Consider the following 14,637-nt stretch of genomic DNA (forward strand, 5'->3'; position numbering starts at 1 on the left):
GTTAGGAATAGGGTCCATTACTTTTAAACATCCTTAGTACTGTGGACCAAACACTCATTTTAAGTAATGGAAAATAAACATGACACCAGTATCTAATGCTGAACCACAGTATCTAATTAGCAACCTTGTCCTTCACATTTTTCAAGAAACTGGTGTTTATACAATGGCTTTCTCTCTCCTTTTTAAAAAAAGCAATTAGATTCAGGTACCATCTTTGTTTCTCTGTCACTCAAACCAAGAAGTGTTGAAAGTCAGACTCTTTCACTCTCAGCTGTAGTTTGGAATCACTTGTTGATTTGTAGGCACGATGGCTTAATTTATAGCTTTTTTTATGTAAAACATTATCCCTCTGATTTATTTGTAAAATAAGGGAGCTTTAATTCTAAGGTCCCTTTCAGTGTGAAAAATTCAAAGTATAACCCTGACAGAAGAATTTTCATTTTTTTCTTCTGAAGGCCTTTTTGAAAGTTTTTCTCCCACTGTCAGCTCCCGAAATGTTGCAGTATGATGTGGGGTTAGTGTCTTTTCTAAAAGACACTCTGTTTCACAAACTGGAATCATAAAATGTTAAATCTGGAACATACCTTAGAGATCATTCAGTCCAACCCACTTATAGAGGAGGCTGATATATATATAAAATTCCTTTATGCCCCGGACATAGTGGTCTTTGAAAACCCATCTTTTTGAAACTACGTGCATGGCAAGCAATCACAGTACATCAAAATTTTTTTTTTATTGAGACACAAAAATGCAAAAATGCTGAGATATCAAACATTTTATCATTAGCTACAATATTGCCACTATGTACAAAATATTTGATGATAAATGTGCTACACATATAAAAATACAGTATGCATTACATATATACAGTACAATGTGCAAAATGTATGGCATTCAAACATGATATGGAATTAATTTCAGGGGTGCAAACAGCAAATACAAAGGCATCATGGTTTATTTGTTTTGAACAAAAAGGCAATACATGAATGGAACCTCCCCTCCCCTTTACCATAATTTTTTTTTTGTTTGAAACTAGTGCTTAAAGAACAGAGTCCTAGAGACTGTGGTATCTTCCTTCTTTTTTCATAAAGTGAGATGCTAAGACAATGTGACTATGAAAATAAGAAGAGAAACACCTATTATACTCCACGTTTCTATTGCAAGCAAAAAAATGAAGAAAATTCACTTCCACCTGGAAAGGTTTTTACTACTATGAAATACTTAAAAAAAACCCCAACAAAACACATCATCTCTATTATACATGGAAAACAATTGTAGAATATCTACATCTTTATGAAAGTATGATTTCAAATAGTTAACACCTTTTTGGGATTTATTTTGAGATATCCTCAAATTTCAAATACAAAGTGCCTTCTTTTGGCATAATTCTTGGCAATGCCTTTGGTTCCTTTAAAGCGAGTTTGTAGTACTGTCTGTTTACTAGAGGATGAGTGTTGGTACATAACCACCGCCTCACTCATCTCACAAAAATGAGTAAGTTTTCTTACAGCATGATGTATAGAGAGGTACTTGGTATGGTAGGTGATTGTATTAACTTTGTTAAAGCCTTTTCTTCAAAGCGGTTGGCATGAAGTCATTCAGACTTCTATAGCTGTGCATATAAATCTAATAAACTTTGCTTTATTTGACCACAGATAGTACATTGTAGAATAGAGATTACGATTATGTATTGAGTCATGTGATTGTGCCACTTATTAGTAACGTCTGACATGCTATTTTCTAACAGCAGTGAAAAACTAAAACAGTTTTGTAAACACATACAGCTTTTGAATTAGAGTTTCAAATCTAAGATCTGGAGTAGAAACATTTTTTAAAAGATGTGTTTTCTAAGACAATGCAGGAAGAAGTGCCTGGAAAATATATAGACCTGCCATAACAACATGCAGAATCTGTGATTTAGAAAATTATATCCTGGAAATATTTTTAAAAGAACAATATTTAAAGAGCATTTAAACATATAAGGATTTAACAATTAAAAATGAAGCCAAAATAAACTCAAAAAAATCCTGTTAATTTTCCAGTTTTAATTGAAATCACTTAAAAGTTTAATTGTCTGTATTAAGGGTGCAATCCAAATGAATGTTCATGCAATGTTATACTTGTCTGCACCTAATATATATGTAATACAAATCTATACACACATATACAATACATATATGCATGTAAGTATATATTATATAATGCCCTTCCAGTTAAAGTATTCTGATTGGAGGGAGGGGGGCTGTTTTTGTGATCTCTAACAGAGTAGGATGGTATGATCTTGTGAGTAATGTGATTCAATTGACAGTATTCAGTAATTTTTATATTGGCAGTTAGCTAATCCTAAGGTAAACGTTAATATATTACTTATTTCCTCAGACTTGTATTGCTTTGCTGGTAATGGCCATGGAATACTGAGCAGGATTTTTTCCCCTTCAAACCTGTCTTTTTTTTTAAGGAAATCAATTATTTTGGGGGTGTTGTTATATCTCTATCTACATTATTTTCCATAGAAATGGCATGAGAATACATACTTTAAATTCAGGTCCCTCTAAAATAGCTTAAAAGTCCCCCAAAAGCTGACAGCTCTTTTGCTTGAGGCCAAATTTATTTGCACAAAATGAACAGATTCCATCAGATGATCCATTCATTTTATTCTTGTTGAAGGTGGCCATATGACAGTCACCCTTGGCAATTTTTATTTTATTGACTGTGAAGTCAGCCACAATGATTGGAATGGTCAGTGGCCGTGTTATGAACATGTCCTGAGTTAAGCTTTGGTGACAAAAATAGAGATTTGATTTTAGTGGTTTTTCTTTGATAACATAGGGTATTCCTTAATACATTTAAGTCCACTAAATTACATGATTGAGCAGAAACACTTTATCTTTCCTTGTCTTCAGAAGGCAGCAAGTTCAGATTGATACTAGTGTATCTTTTGCAACTTAAACTGCACTGCAAAATAATGTTATCGGTGACAATAATTGTTTTAGAAATTTCAATTTTAGGTAAGATCTCTTCAGTATTACAAAAATATTCATATAAAACACAAATAATGTTCAAGCAAGAATTCTTTCTACAAATTTGGAATACATATATATGTATACACATATGGCAAATTCTATACAGTAGGTTACACATTTCAGGAAAACACTCTAAAGAAACCATTAAACCATTCTATGTGGTTTTCTAATAGATGCTGTTCTGAAATGCACAAGATAGTTGCGTAACCCTACACTACAGGTAATCTAATAAAATCTTTGTGAAAATTATTTTTTGTTTACTCCCAAACCTATCATCAAATGACCTGATCCATATAAAGTAGAAAGCAAAGGTTGATACTAAATGTTATTAAAGTACGAAGGAGTTATGACAGGGACAAGAGATAACATAGATATGAACTAATTAACATTTTCTTGGCAATGTATAATATTTTTCAATGATATATAATACCACTTATAAACTATATACATGCTAATTGAAGAAAATTCAACCATTTAATTTTACCTGGTGCTTTTACTATGGCTAATTGAAACTGACCTTAAATAGAATTTTCCTTTAGGAAACTGACACTCCTTTCCTGAACCCCTCCCTTGTACATTCACATAATAATCATTGAAATAGGTTGGGGTTATTTTCTTACATTATTGTCTTTGGTCTATGATCACTCACTGCACATTTTAAAATACAATGATCCTAAACATGAGTGTAGTATCCTGTAGAGCAATAATAATCATTTCATAATTATGTCTTGCTACCCAAAGCAAAAGATGGCCTAGTGGAATGGTATATGTGCTTGTACAGTTAATAACCGAGGACCCTAACTTTTTATTAACTGCTGACACACAAGGGCTTAAATAATTCGAGAGATGGCAGTAGAACATATTTATCCAAACTAGTTATGGTTTCTTAGCTAGAAGATAAGTTACTGAGAGTACATTCATTTCACAACATCATGTATTTCTGTGAATGACCTTATGTGACAATAAATGTGCTTTGTTGAACTCATTTATGGTTGAAAAGCAGTAAAAGGTTATGAACATCTTCCTTTGAGCTCCTCAGAAAAATGTGTGTTTACATATAGGGATTATGAAAATACAAAGAGATTTAAAAAGTTACCATTCGTCATAAGCTGATGAATCCCTATAGCTTCATGACACTTGATATCTTATTTTAGGGAATTATTCAAAACTGAATACAATAGTGTTTAATGTGGGTAGCTTAAAAACCAAAAAATCCTCATGAAAGACCAGATGACAAACACATATCGCATTCTAAAGTTAAATACTTCAGCCATCAAAGTGATGGCCTTTTCTCATTATTACAGAAAAATATTATCATCAAATACAATGGAGTCTTCATTACCTCACTTGGTCAGGGAATGGGGTATTCTGGTTTATCAGATAAAGAATTAGGTATTACAATGCACGGACTATCAATTTTTAAAGTCTTCAAGTAAAATAAAATACACAACACTAAAACTATGCTAAGTATAATTTAATCTTTGACAGTTCCAGAAGGCACTTCAGTATCTGATGTTGCTCCAAAATTATGAAGTGCCAATTAATGGTGAGTTCCAGTGTTCTGGTTGATTGAATGATGGATAAATAAATTTTACCATACTGAGTAAAACATATATAAAACTGAGGAAAATTCTGAAAGGAGAACAACTCTTAGTTAAGAGCACATCTAGAGAAAAAAAATTAATAAATCCCTTCCAAGCAAAGAGCCTGGTTAGTACCCTGGGAATTTTTATGGGAATGTCATTGAATGAATTACAAAGGCAGCATCAGATCTGGATGTAGGGCTCATATAGGTGTAAGACAGATGAAGAAATACCATTATCCTAAAAAATTGCAAATATTTATAGAAGGTGTTAGGCTATCTATTACATTTATACAACAATTAAAAATTATGAAATTTTGCTGTGAAGAATTTTAGAAAATTCTTAAGAAACTCTTCCCCCAAAGTCAAATATATACCATCATTTTTACCTTGACCAAAAAAAGTATTAATGGAAATGTCTAGTTTTTATTTTTAGATACTCCACTCCTTTAACATTACTTGAAGAGTTAGAGCTCTACTTGAAGCTTCAAACTGGATATTAGTTGTAATGAACAAAAATCAGAGCAGAAAGAAGTCTCTATTCAGAAATGGCCCTTAAAAATACCTTTGTAATCTTTATAGGAATGTTGACAGATACTTTACACGCTCTCCCTTTGTTTTCTATTTTTACCTGACCAGGTCAAAAAAAGATTTAATGCTAAGTTTTCTTTTTCATTCTTTGAGATGGATCTGGTTATCAGAAATATAGTTCACAAGGAAATAAATGTAGAACAAGTAAGTCCTCTAGGTACTCTAGAGTTATTAAACAAATAGAACCACAGAATACCTATATTCCCATCCTATAATACTCTGTACAAACTATAATGTCAAAAAGTGTACAAATTACTGTCTGATATACATATTAAAAACAAATCTAATCAAGCAAGAATGTTGCTAAATTTCAGTGTTATCAATAATATACCTGGACTTTTCAGTGGCTTGTTCATGACAGTACTTTCAAATGAAATCCTTTGTTTATAGTAAATGTTTTCCCATAAATTTAAATTTGGAAATCCAAAGTAAGATTTCAAAAAGTCACAAAGCAAACCACAGTACAAAAAAAAAATTCAAAAGGCTTCTGAACCAGAAGACATCACCCATAAGGGCCTTGTCCCTGAACTGGCCAGGTCTCTTTACTGTCTTTTACCTCCTTAATGAATCTTGATCTTGGCTCAGGCTCTTTACAGGAACAATCAAGTGCAGTGATTTCTTAACTTCCTCTCAAACTAGCTCTTGTTTCTGCTTTAAACTGAAAGTTAAAATCAAAGCAAGGTATTTGCCTTTCATTCAGTCTTAAAAGCAACCAAGGAATTTTAAATGTAGTTGACTTACTATCTACAAAGGGCTCATTGCTATTTTCTACAGGTACTCTTCTATGCTTTTTCTAGTGGTAATTTTCATTACTGAGGTCCTTGTAGCAACTATTTTTTTCTTGACTAGTATACTTTTCAAATGGCCCTGTGCTACATTAAATCATAGAAAAAGTTAGAGAAATTCACTACTAAATGCAATGAGAGAAGTGTTTTCAGAATTTGTTTCAGAGTTATCACTTTGTATTCATTCTGTGATAACATTTTAATTGCAATGCTGCAGCTGTGGACCTATCCCTTAAACTCACCTCCAAGAAAGTTATTTACATGTTCTTACAGCTATTCACTTTGGAGACCAAAAACCCTAATTTTAGTCCCAGTGTAACTGTAGGTCTTGTGGATCTAAAAAGTCTGTGGAAAACATACTTGGAGTAGAGCTGAGAGGAGTAAGCCCTGATGAGGAGTTAGGCATAGTAATATCTAACCATTCCATATTGTCTAAGTTTGAATCAGGAAGGTCAAGAGACAAACAGGAATTATTTGCAGCAAATTGTGCTTCTGAAGTTTCCATGGGAGAATGTGAATGATCCAGCATGCCAGAGTGACTCAGTAGATCATTCTGGAGATCCTCAATCAGAGAGAATGATTCTCTGTCCTCGTTGTTACTTGTAAGTTGAGGAATTTCACTTGTTGAAGGTAAAGTTCCATCCAAGAAAGCTTCGAGTTGGTTCTCTAAACTGATAGACAAACTGTTAATTGGTTCTAAGGATACTGGTGGTGCCATTTGGACTTGGGGGGGTGGTCGTGATATCACTGTATTTACTGGCATTGTGGTGATATTGGCTGTCACTGGTCTCATTTTGGAAATAGGAGAAGGCTCTTCTTTTATAGGGAGAGAAATCTCTGTACAAAAAAAGTTGTTTAAAAAATAGACTTTTTAATTATTACCAAGCACAACTGATTACAGAAATAATTTTGCCTTTATGTGGTACCTTTTGGTACTTTTTTTACCAAGAAGCTATATGATTTGATTCAGTTAGCATAAATCTGTTACAGATCTGGAAAAAAGGCTAATGCATTCTCATTCATAGTTCCCCAAAAGAAAATTCTTCCTGCCAACTTAAGCATATTTCCTGAGTGATGGATCACTTTAGCTTGAAAGCCTACTATGTGTCCATATTTGGAAATATTTATCTTTTTTTAGGGAGATTTTAAGTAAGTTTAAAGTAATTATATTCCATTAGGAGACAATGCTTCTAGTTGATTGTATGTGTATGTTCTTTTTAAGCTGAAAGTTCTAAAATTTTAGAACTGCGATTGGGAAATTTTTGTTCTAATTATATCATTGATTTATCTATCCTATGAGTATTGATAGAACAAAATTTAATTTCATTAAAAATTTTAAAGCACAGGCAAAGCAATGATCTGTACATATTAAAGGACTTCCTTTTAGCTTATATTACAAAGAAAGTAGTTATACTGCATCCCCCCATTTCCCAGATAGTTTGATATCATAATATTACTTGATTTGCCATTTCCATGTTTTAGTTTTAAGAAAAGCACCAATATATATATAATTCATTCTATTTTATATAGTTTTAAAAGGCACATGAGGCATATGGCACATTGTGTATTTTACCCTTTTCCTTCAGTCATTTGTTTACTCAATTTTTTGGCTTGTTTTCTGACATATAAAAGTTTAAGAATTTGGCAATTATTTGACTAACACTAATCATGGCATTTTTCTTGCTAGGAGATGTGGCATTTTAATATACCATCTGCTACCTATAATAGTACTCACTCCCATTTCTCTGAGTGTCATTGGAAAATGAATTATATACACTTTATTTTTAATTTTAAAAATTTTTTATACTCTTTCTTTTGAGCCACCTGAGTTATATAGTTTGTGTTAACTCATACATTCCATAATTTCCAATGTAGACGGAAATTGCATTTAATTTTTTGCCAAACACTTGTAATTCCAATTTTTGATTTGCATTATTTTTTCAATGCCTCAGTCCCCCTTTTTAGTTGTCTCCCAGGGAGATAAAAGATCTGGCATTCCAAGCCCTCCATACCTTGTTGGCCTTTGGTCTTTCCATGCATATTCCTTTCTCTCTTCCATGTACTCTGCAAACAATTACATTGGCCTCTTTGCTATTCCTTGCACTAGACACTCCATTTACTTACTCCAGACATTTTTGTTGGCTATTGTCTTCCACGCCTAGAATTCTTTCATTCCTCAACTCCATTTTCTGCATTTGAGGCCCAATTAAAATCTCACTTTCTATAAGAAGCTGTTCCTGATTCTCCCTTAATAGCCAACTCTGCTGCTTATCAATAAGTTATCATATATATATATGTACATATATATATATATTTATTTTGTAGATAATTTTTTTTCATAAACTAACTCCTTCTGTGAACTCATTCTGTGAGAGCAAGGACTATTATATTTTAGGACCTGAATAAATAATTACTTGCTTCTTTTTTTTTAATTCTTGAAGTAAAAGCATGAGATGTTTAATTTCTTCAATTTCTGAAGATGGAAATACATTTTCTTAAGTTAGCTAGTTTATGAATAACATGAATTATTTTTTTAAACTTTGCTTTCTGTCTTAGCAAGAAATCTTAACATAGAAGGGGCAAGAGCTAGGCAAATGAGCGTGGAGTTAAGTGTAGTGAGGGTAAAGATTTAGCAAGGCAGGCTGACAGCATGAGACTCTGCAGACTAACATTCTACTCAGAACTCCCAGGATTGGGACTGGACACAGAGGCAATTGCTGGAGAGAGAGTTGTGAACTCTGATAGAATGAGGCTGCTTTCCTCTGGCAGTCAAGAGATCCCAGGGGTGCTATCTGATTATTTCTGGGGTGGACCCAGAGAGCCAGTGGTCCCTTTTCTTGGGGCTTCCTTATTTCCTGCCTGTCCCTGCTACTGGAGCTGGTACTATTGCTGTGGAGAAGATTTCATCTGAACTGCTACTGGGAAAGCTGCTTGACCCAAAGGAGGACTCCAGTGTTGTGAGATTTCTTTGGGCCCCCATTGACTTTACAAATCCCTCTTTATCTTTAAGTTTCCTTTAATTAGTTAGGTTAAGATAATTTAGAAAGTTTAGGGTTTAATAATTGCTTGGGGTTTAGAAATAAGTCATTCCCTGATTCCTTCTCTCTTTAGTTTAATAAACCTTTTATTATATATTTATAACTAGTCTGAACCCTTCCTTTTACCTTCCCTATTACATTTGGCAGAGCCAGCTAGACAAACCTAGGGAAATTTGACTTAGGCCAGGGAAAAATAGTCAGATAAGTAGGTAAGGGGCTGAGAGGCAGTTAAGTGCAACATTCCATTGACCCTATTCAGCACTTGGCTGCTTCCCAGGGTGAATACCCTGACTGACACAAAACTCTCTGACTCTTGCTGGATTCTGAGGAGGATTTAATGTTAAAAGGCCACTCCACTAGCACATGTGCTAGGTAGACTTTTTTTGTTGATATTTTTGTTAATTTTTAATTGTTCTCTTCTTTAGTGTTTATAAATAATATTTAATAAATAATATATTTTTAAAAATAAATAATAATCAAAGTGGATTATAATAGAACATATCCTGTATTATATAGTATCTTTATGTTTAATGTAAACATCATGTCAGGAGATATGACAAATGTTGTATTATATTTTTTATGGGATTGTGTTTTACATATCTCTTATGGAATTTTTACTCTGTTTCCCCAGTGTTGTTATGTACTTCTAAGATATGAGTGGACGAAACCACTGATGGAATTAAATATAAGATCTGTCTTAGCCCATGTACCTTTGATTTGTTTATGTTTATTTGTATTATATAAATGTAAATTTGTGTTTTTTGGTGTTGGCTAGAGTGAGAGCTATTGTGTTATAGATAACAAAGGATTCTGAGATGAAGCAGATGATTATGATTGTGAAAGAAATGATAGGGGCAATGAAGTTTTATGTATGAAGTAAAGGATGATTTTGACTAATGATATTGTAAATGAATTAAAGGATAATGATATTAATAAGAAAAATAATGATGGGAAAATTAAGAAATTATCTAGACTGGAACAGGAAGAGGCAGAATGCAATAAAAATCAAGCACCACCGTTCCCTTTAAGAGATATCCTGGTTGTAACATAAGATGAGATATACAAAGTCAAAACACACAAATTATTCACACTGGAGGATTTAGAAACCATTAGGTGCAGGACTCCTTGCTTTTCTGAAGAACCAAAGTAGTGAGGGAATTTCAAAGAGCTATAGAAATTTTTGACCCTGATTATGGTGATTTTTATTTATTAATGAAGGAATTGTTAACTAAGAGGGAAAGGAATACATTTAGAGAAGAAACAAGGAATGGTTAAGAGATTTTCAAGATTTGGTTATGAATTCAACTACAGATTATATGATGAAACAAGCCAGAAGATCAATTATGGATGTGATGAAGAGACATTCTAAAAGACCTAGTGCCTGGCCTAAATTTGAGAATATTAAACAGAAAGTAAATGAGACACCTACAAATCTCCTTGAGAGAATCACAGAAGCGGTGGAAATATTCTTAGGCATGGATGTGTTAAAAGAAGGCACAATGTCTCACATTAAGAGGATATTTGTAAGAAATGCAATTCCTAAGATTAAATTATTCTTTAGAAATAATTGCCTTATTGGGAAGAAATGGGACTAGAAGAATTAAGGAGGAGGGCAACATATCTGTGTATTGACAATGATGATAAATATGAAGAAAGGGACACAGTAATAGAGGATTTTAAAAAATAAATTTAGGGATGCAGAAAATAAAGCAAGAGACAGTGAAATAAAGGAAATGAAGGCAGTGGCAGCTCTACAATCTGTGCAACCAAGCAACCAATACAAGCCTAGAGAAAGGAGGTCTGGACCCCAGAAGTGTTTCTTGTGTTGGACATTTTGTTAAGGAATGTAGGTTCAGAGGGCAATTTTCTAGACAATTAAATAGGAATGGTGGATATAATAGACAGAATAATTATAATAATTGTAATAATTGTAACAATAATTATCAAAGGAGAAATAATGTAAACAACTGCCCTACTTGCTGTCAGGGAGCTCAAGCACCTGATTTGAACACTATGCAGGAACGGGTTAAGTCAGGAGCAAGACCCAAATACAGTCAAGTAGTGAATGGGCATAAGGGTGATCAGAACAAAGGGGCATGTTCATTATGAAGGTGTACCCAGAGTTTTTCTGTATTTGAACAATCAAGAGAAAATGGAGATAAGGTTAATGAAGTTATAAACACTGTGGCTGAAACAAAGGATACTGTAATTAGTGTTAATAATTGTGAGGGAAAAGATAATTGTAATGTAAAATCAGTGGAAAATTCTAATGATTATGAAATAATGGAAAATAGTGATTAATGTAACTTGGATAAAGATAATGATTGTAAATGAGAATGATGATACCAAGGTAGAGATTATAAAGTCCAATGAAAGTAGTTAAAAAGCTGATGATGGTGTTAAAGATGTGAAATCCTGGGAATATCATGGAATTCAAGCAGATGTAAATTTGGATGGACAGGAAATGACTGAGCTTTGTACTGATGCTACTGTGCTTGCACCAATGTTGGAAACATTTCAACCACCTAATAGTACATAACCATATGTGTCTGTAACTATGGGAAATCAAATTTATGATACTGGAGCCAGTAAATCAGTTTTGCAAAGTTTTCCTAAGAATTATAGAGCTGTTGGTACAATGGAAGTAACAGGTGCTATTGGTAAACCAAAGTGAGTAGCAAAATTACAACCAGAAATGATTACTTTAGGTCCAGTATCTGTGGAGCATGCATTTCTGTGAATGCCAGAGTGTCTAATGAATCTTTTAGGTAGAGATTTGTTATGTAAATTAAGGGCAACAATCCAATGTACTGATCCTGGGGATATCACATTACATCTACCAGAAGAATCTCTGAAAGTTTTTCCATTGCTGTTCTTACATTCAGTCAGTACAGAGGGTGACTTCAATTTAATCTATCCAATACCTGAGGATATCCCTGAAGACCTTTGGTCAAAATCTTCCACAGATGTAGGTCTATTGAAATCAGCTACTCCAGTCAGGGTGAGGACGAAGGAACAAACAGTTCTTGTGTGCCTCAATATCCCTTGACTAAAGAAGCAATTTAGGGTATGAGACCAGTCATTGAATCCCTAATCCACCAAGGAATCATAATACCTTGCTTCTCAGAATTTAATACCCCCATTCTTCCAATCAAAAAGTCACAGTTAGATTAGAATGGCAAAGTTGTATATCATTTTATACAGAATTTAAGAGTAGTCAATGATAATGTAATAAAAAATCATCCTGTTGTTCCAAGTCCAGCCACTATAATTTTTTCCATCCCAAGTCAGGCAAGATATTTCACCATGGTAGATTTATGCCCAGCTTTTTTCTCAATTCCAATTCATGAGAATTCTCAAAAGATCTTTGCTTTTACCTTAGAAAAAACCTAGTGGACCTGGACTCATTTGCCACAGGGATTCACCGATTCGCTGAGCCAATTTTTACAAATTCTAAATAGAGATCTAAAAACTAACATTCAAAGAAAGTAAATTGGTGCATTTTGTGGATGATATTCTTGCATCCCCAAGTGCTAAAGTGTGTCTAAGAGATAGCAAGATTCTTTTGTTAGAATTATATAAGGGTGGGCATCAAATCTCCAAGGCAAAATTACAATGGGTTTTGCCTTGAGTGTAATATCTTGGATTTGTGTTATCATAGGGTTCCAGAAGTATCACACAGAAAAGAATAGTAGATATCCAGAAACTGAGTGCTCCAAAGACCAAAAAGCAACTCAGAGCTGTTCTTGGAACAACTGGTTTCTGTAGACAATAGATACCATAGATACCTGGATATAGTGAATTAACAAATGTTTAACAGATTTAACCAGGAATACAAAACCAGAACCTCTGAAACTAAAGTCTGAACATCTTCAAGCCTTAAGTAAACTTAAAGAAGCCATTTTATCTGCTCCAGTTTTGGGTATCCCAGACTATACAAAACCATTCCAATTATATGTCAAAGAAACTAAAGATATTGTTTCTGGAGTACTGACACAGACTTCAGGGCAAAGTTATCGTTCAATTGGATATTATAGTTGTCAACTTGATTCAATAGCTGCTGGTATAGTTCCTTGTCTAAGAGGTGTAGCAGCTACTGCAGTGTTAGTTCAGAAGTTAGCAGATTTAGTTTTGGGATGTCCATTGACTGTATATTGTTCACATCAAATAGAAGAACCAATGAGGAAATTTCACACTAAAGCTTATTCAGATCAATGAATTTCTAAGTATGAAATTATTCTCCTGGGTAGTGAGAACATCTATTTGAGGAGGTATAGTGTATTAAATCTAGCTATACTTCTTCCTGATTTGCCAAAGAATGGTGAACCATTACATGAGTGTGTGGAAGTAGTAGATCTAATGGATATGCCTAGGATGGATTTAAAAGACACTCCTATTGAAAATCCAGACTTGGGTATTATTCAGTTGGTTCTTCATATTTGTGTGATGGAATTCGATATACTGGTGCTACAGTGGTCACAGAATTTGAGACACTGTGGTATGGCTCATTTCCTAGTAACCTTAGTGCTCAAGGAGCAGAGTTAGTGGATTTGAAGCAAGCATGTCTTCTAGCTGATGGTAAAAGTTCTAGTATTTTTACAGACTTGTGTTATGTTATGCATTTTCTGTATGTCATGCAACAGGGCAGATCTGGAGCAACGAAGTTTTCTTACTGCATCGGCAAAACCAACTGCACATGCAGAAATAATAAATGATTTGTGGGATGCTATCCAGAAATCTAAACAGCTAGTGGTGATTCATTGTAGAAGTCATACTTGTGGCAGAGATTCAGACTCTAAAGGAAATCATAGAGATAATATAACTGCAAAATTTGCAGCCAGGAATGCTCCAGTGTATGTAATGAATTTGCCAACTATTGAGTCTGATGATTTGGAAAGAGCTTATGTAGACTCAGAAGTTCAGAAGTGGAAGGAGAAATTTGGAGCAAGGAAAGAACATGGAATATGGGTTACAGACACTGGAAAACTGCTGTTACCAAAAGATTTGTATACTTATTTGTGTCAAGTCATTCATACAAAAGGTCATTTTGGTACTCAAGCTGTAGTGGACTCTGTAAAATGGCAATGGGTAGCACTGGGAATAAGTACTGTTGCAAATAAGATCTGTACAAGTTGTTGTGTTTGCCAAAAATTCAATCAAGAAAGAGGTTTGGGTGGTAGACCTTTGGCATATTGTCCATTTGAGAGTACAAATTGATTACATCAACATCCTAAAAGCTGGAAGATACAAGTTTTGTCTGGTAATTGTGGACAGGTTAACAAAATGGCCTGAAGCTTTTCCATCTAATACAAATACAGCTATCTTTGTGGTGAAAATTTTGATTAAGGAAATTATTCCTAGAATTGGTGTGCCACTTACCATAGATTCTGATAAAGGATCTCATTTTACACAAGATATCCTGAAAAGAGTCTATGAGAATCTAGGAATAACACCTAAATATCATGTTCATTATCATCCACAAAGTTCAGGTTGAGTGGAGCATGTGAATAGGGAACTCAAGACTATGGTGGGGAAAACTTGTGCTGAAAGTCATCTAAAATGGCCAGATATTCTTCCCATAGCTTCGTTTTACCTACATACAAGACCAAGAGCAGATT

General features: G+C 33.9%; 1 protein-coding gene and 1 long non-coding RNA gene across 22 annotated transcripts in view; one reads left to right on the top strand and one right to left on the bottom strand.

Moving 5' to 3' along the window:
* MRTFB (myocardin related transcription factor B) overlaps nucleotides 1–14,637 on the bottom strand; it is a 396,134-nt gene that overhangs the window by 41,180 nt on the left and 340,317 nt on the right. For 16 of the 17 annotated variants that reach the window (XM_056806161.1, XM_056806159.1, XM_056806168.1 and 13 more), the window contains one exon: nucleotides 709–6,818. The exons of the other annotated variant lie outside the window; for it this stretch is intronic. In XM_056806161.1, the coding sequence (XP_056662139.1) occupies nucleotides 6,286–6,818 (533 nt within the window). In that variant the 3' untranslated portion in view covers nucleotides 709–6,285. Of the gene's footprint in view, nucleotides 1–708; nucleotides 6,819–14,637 lie in introns of those variants that run through there. 17 annotated transcript variants of the gene reach the window in all.
* The window catches only part of LOC103093111 (uncharacterized), a 177,743-nt gene that overhangs the window by 13,444 nt on the left and 149,662 nt on the right, over nucleotides 1–14,637 (top strand). The window lies entirely within an intron of this gene.

This window comes from Monodelphis domestica, chromosome 7 (genome assembly GCF_027887165.1).
Source record: "Monodelphis domestica isolate mMonDom1 chromosome 7, mMonDom1.pri, whole genome shotgun sequence".
Lineage (NCBI taxonomy): Eukaryota > Metazoa > Chordata > Mammalia > Didelphimorphia > Didelphidae > Monodelphis > Monodelphis domestica.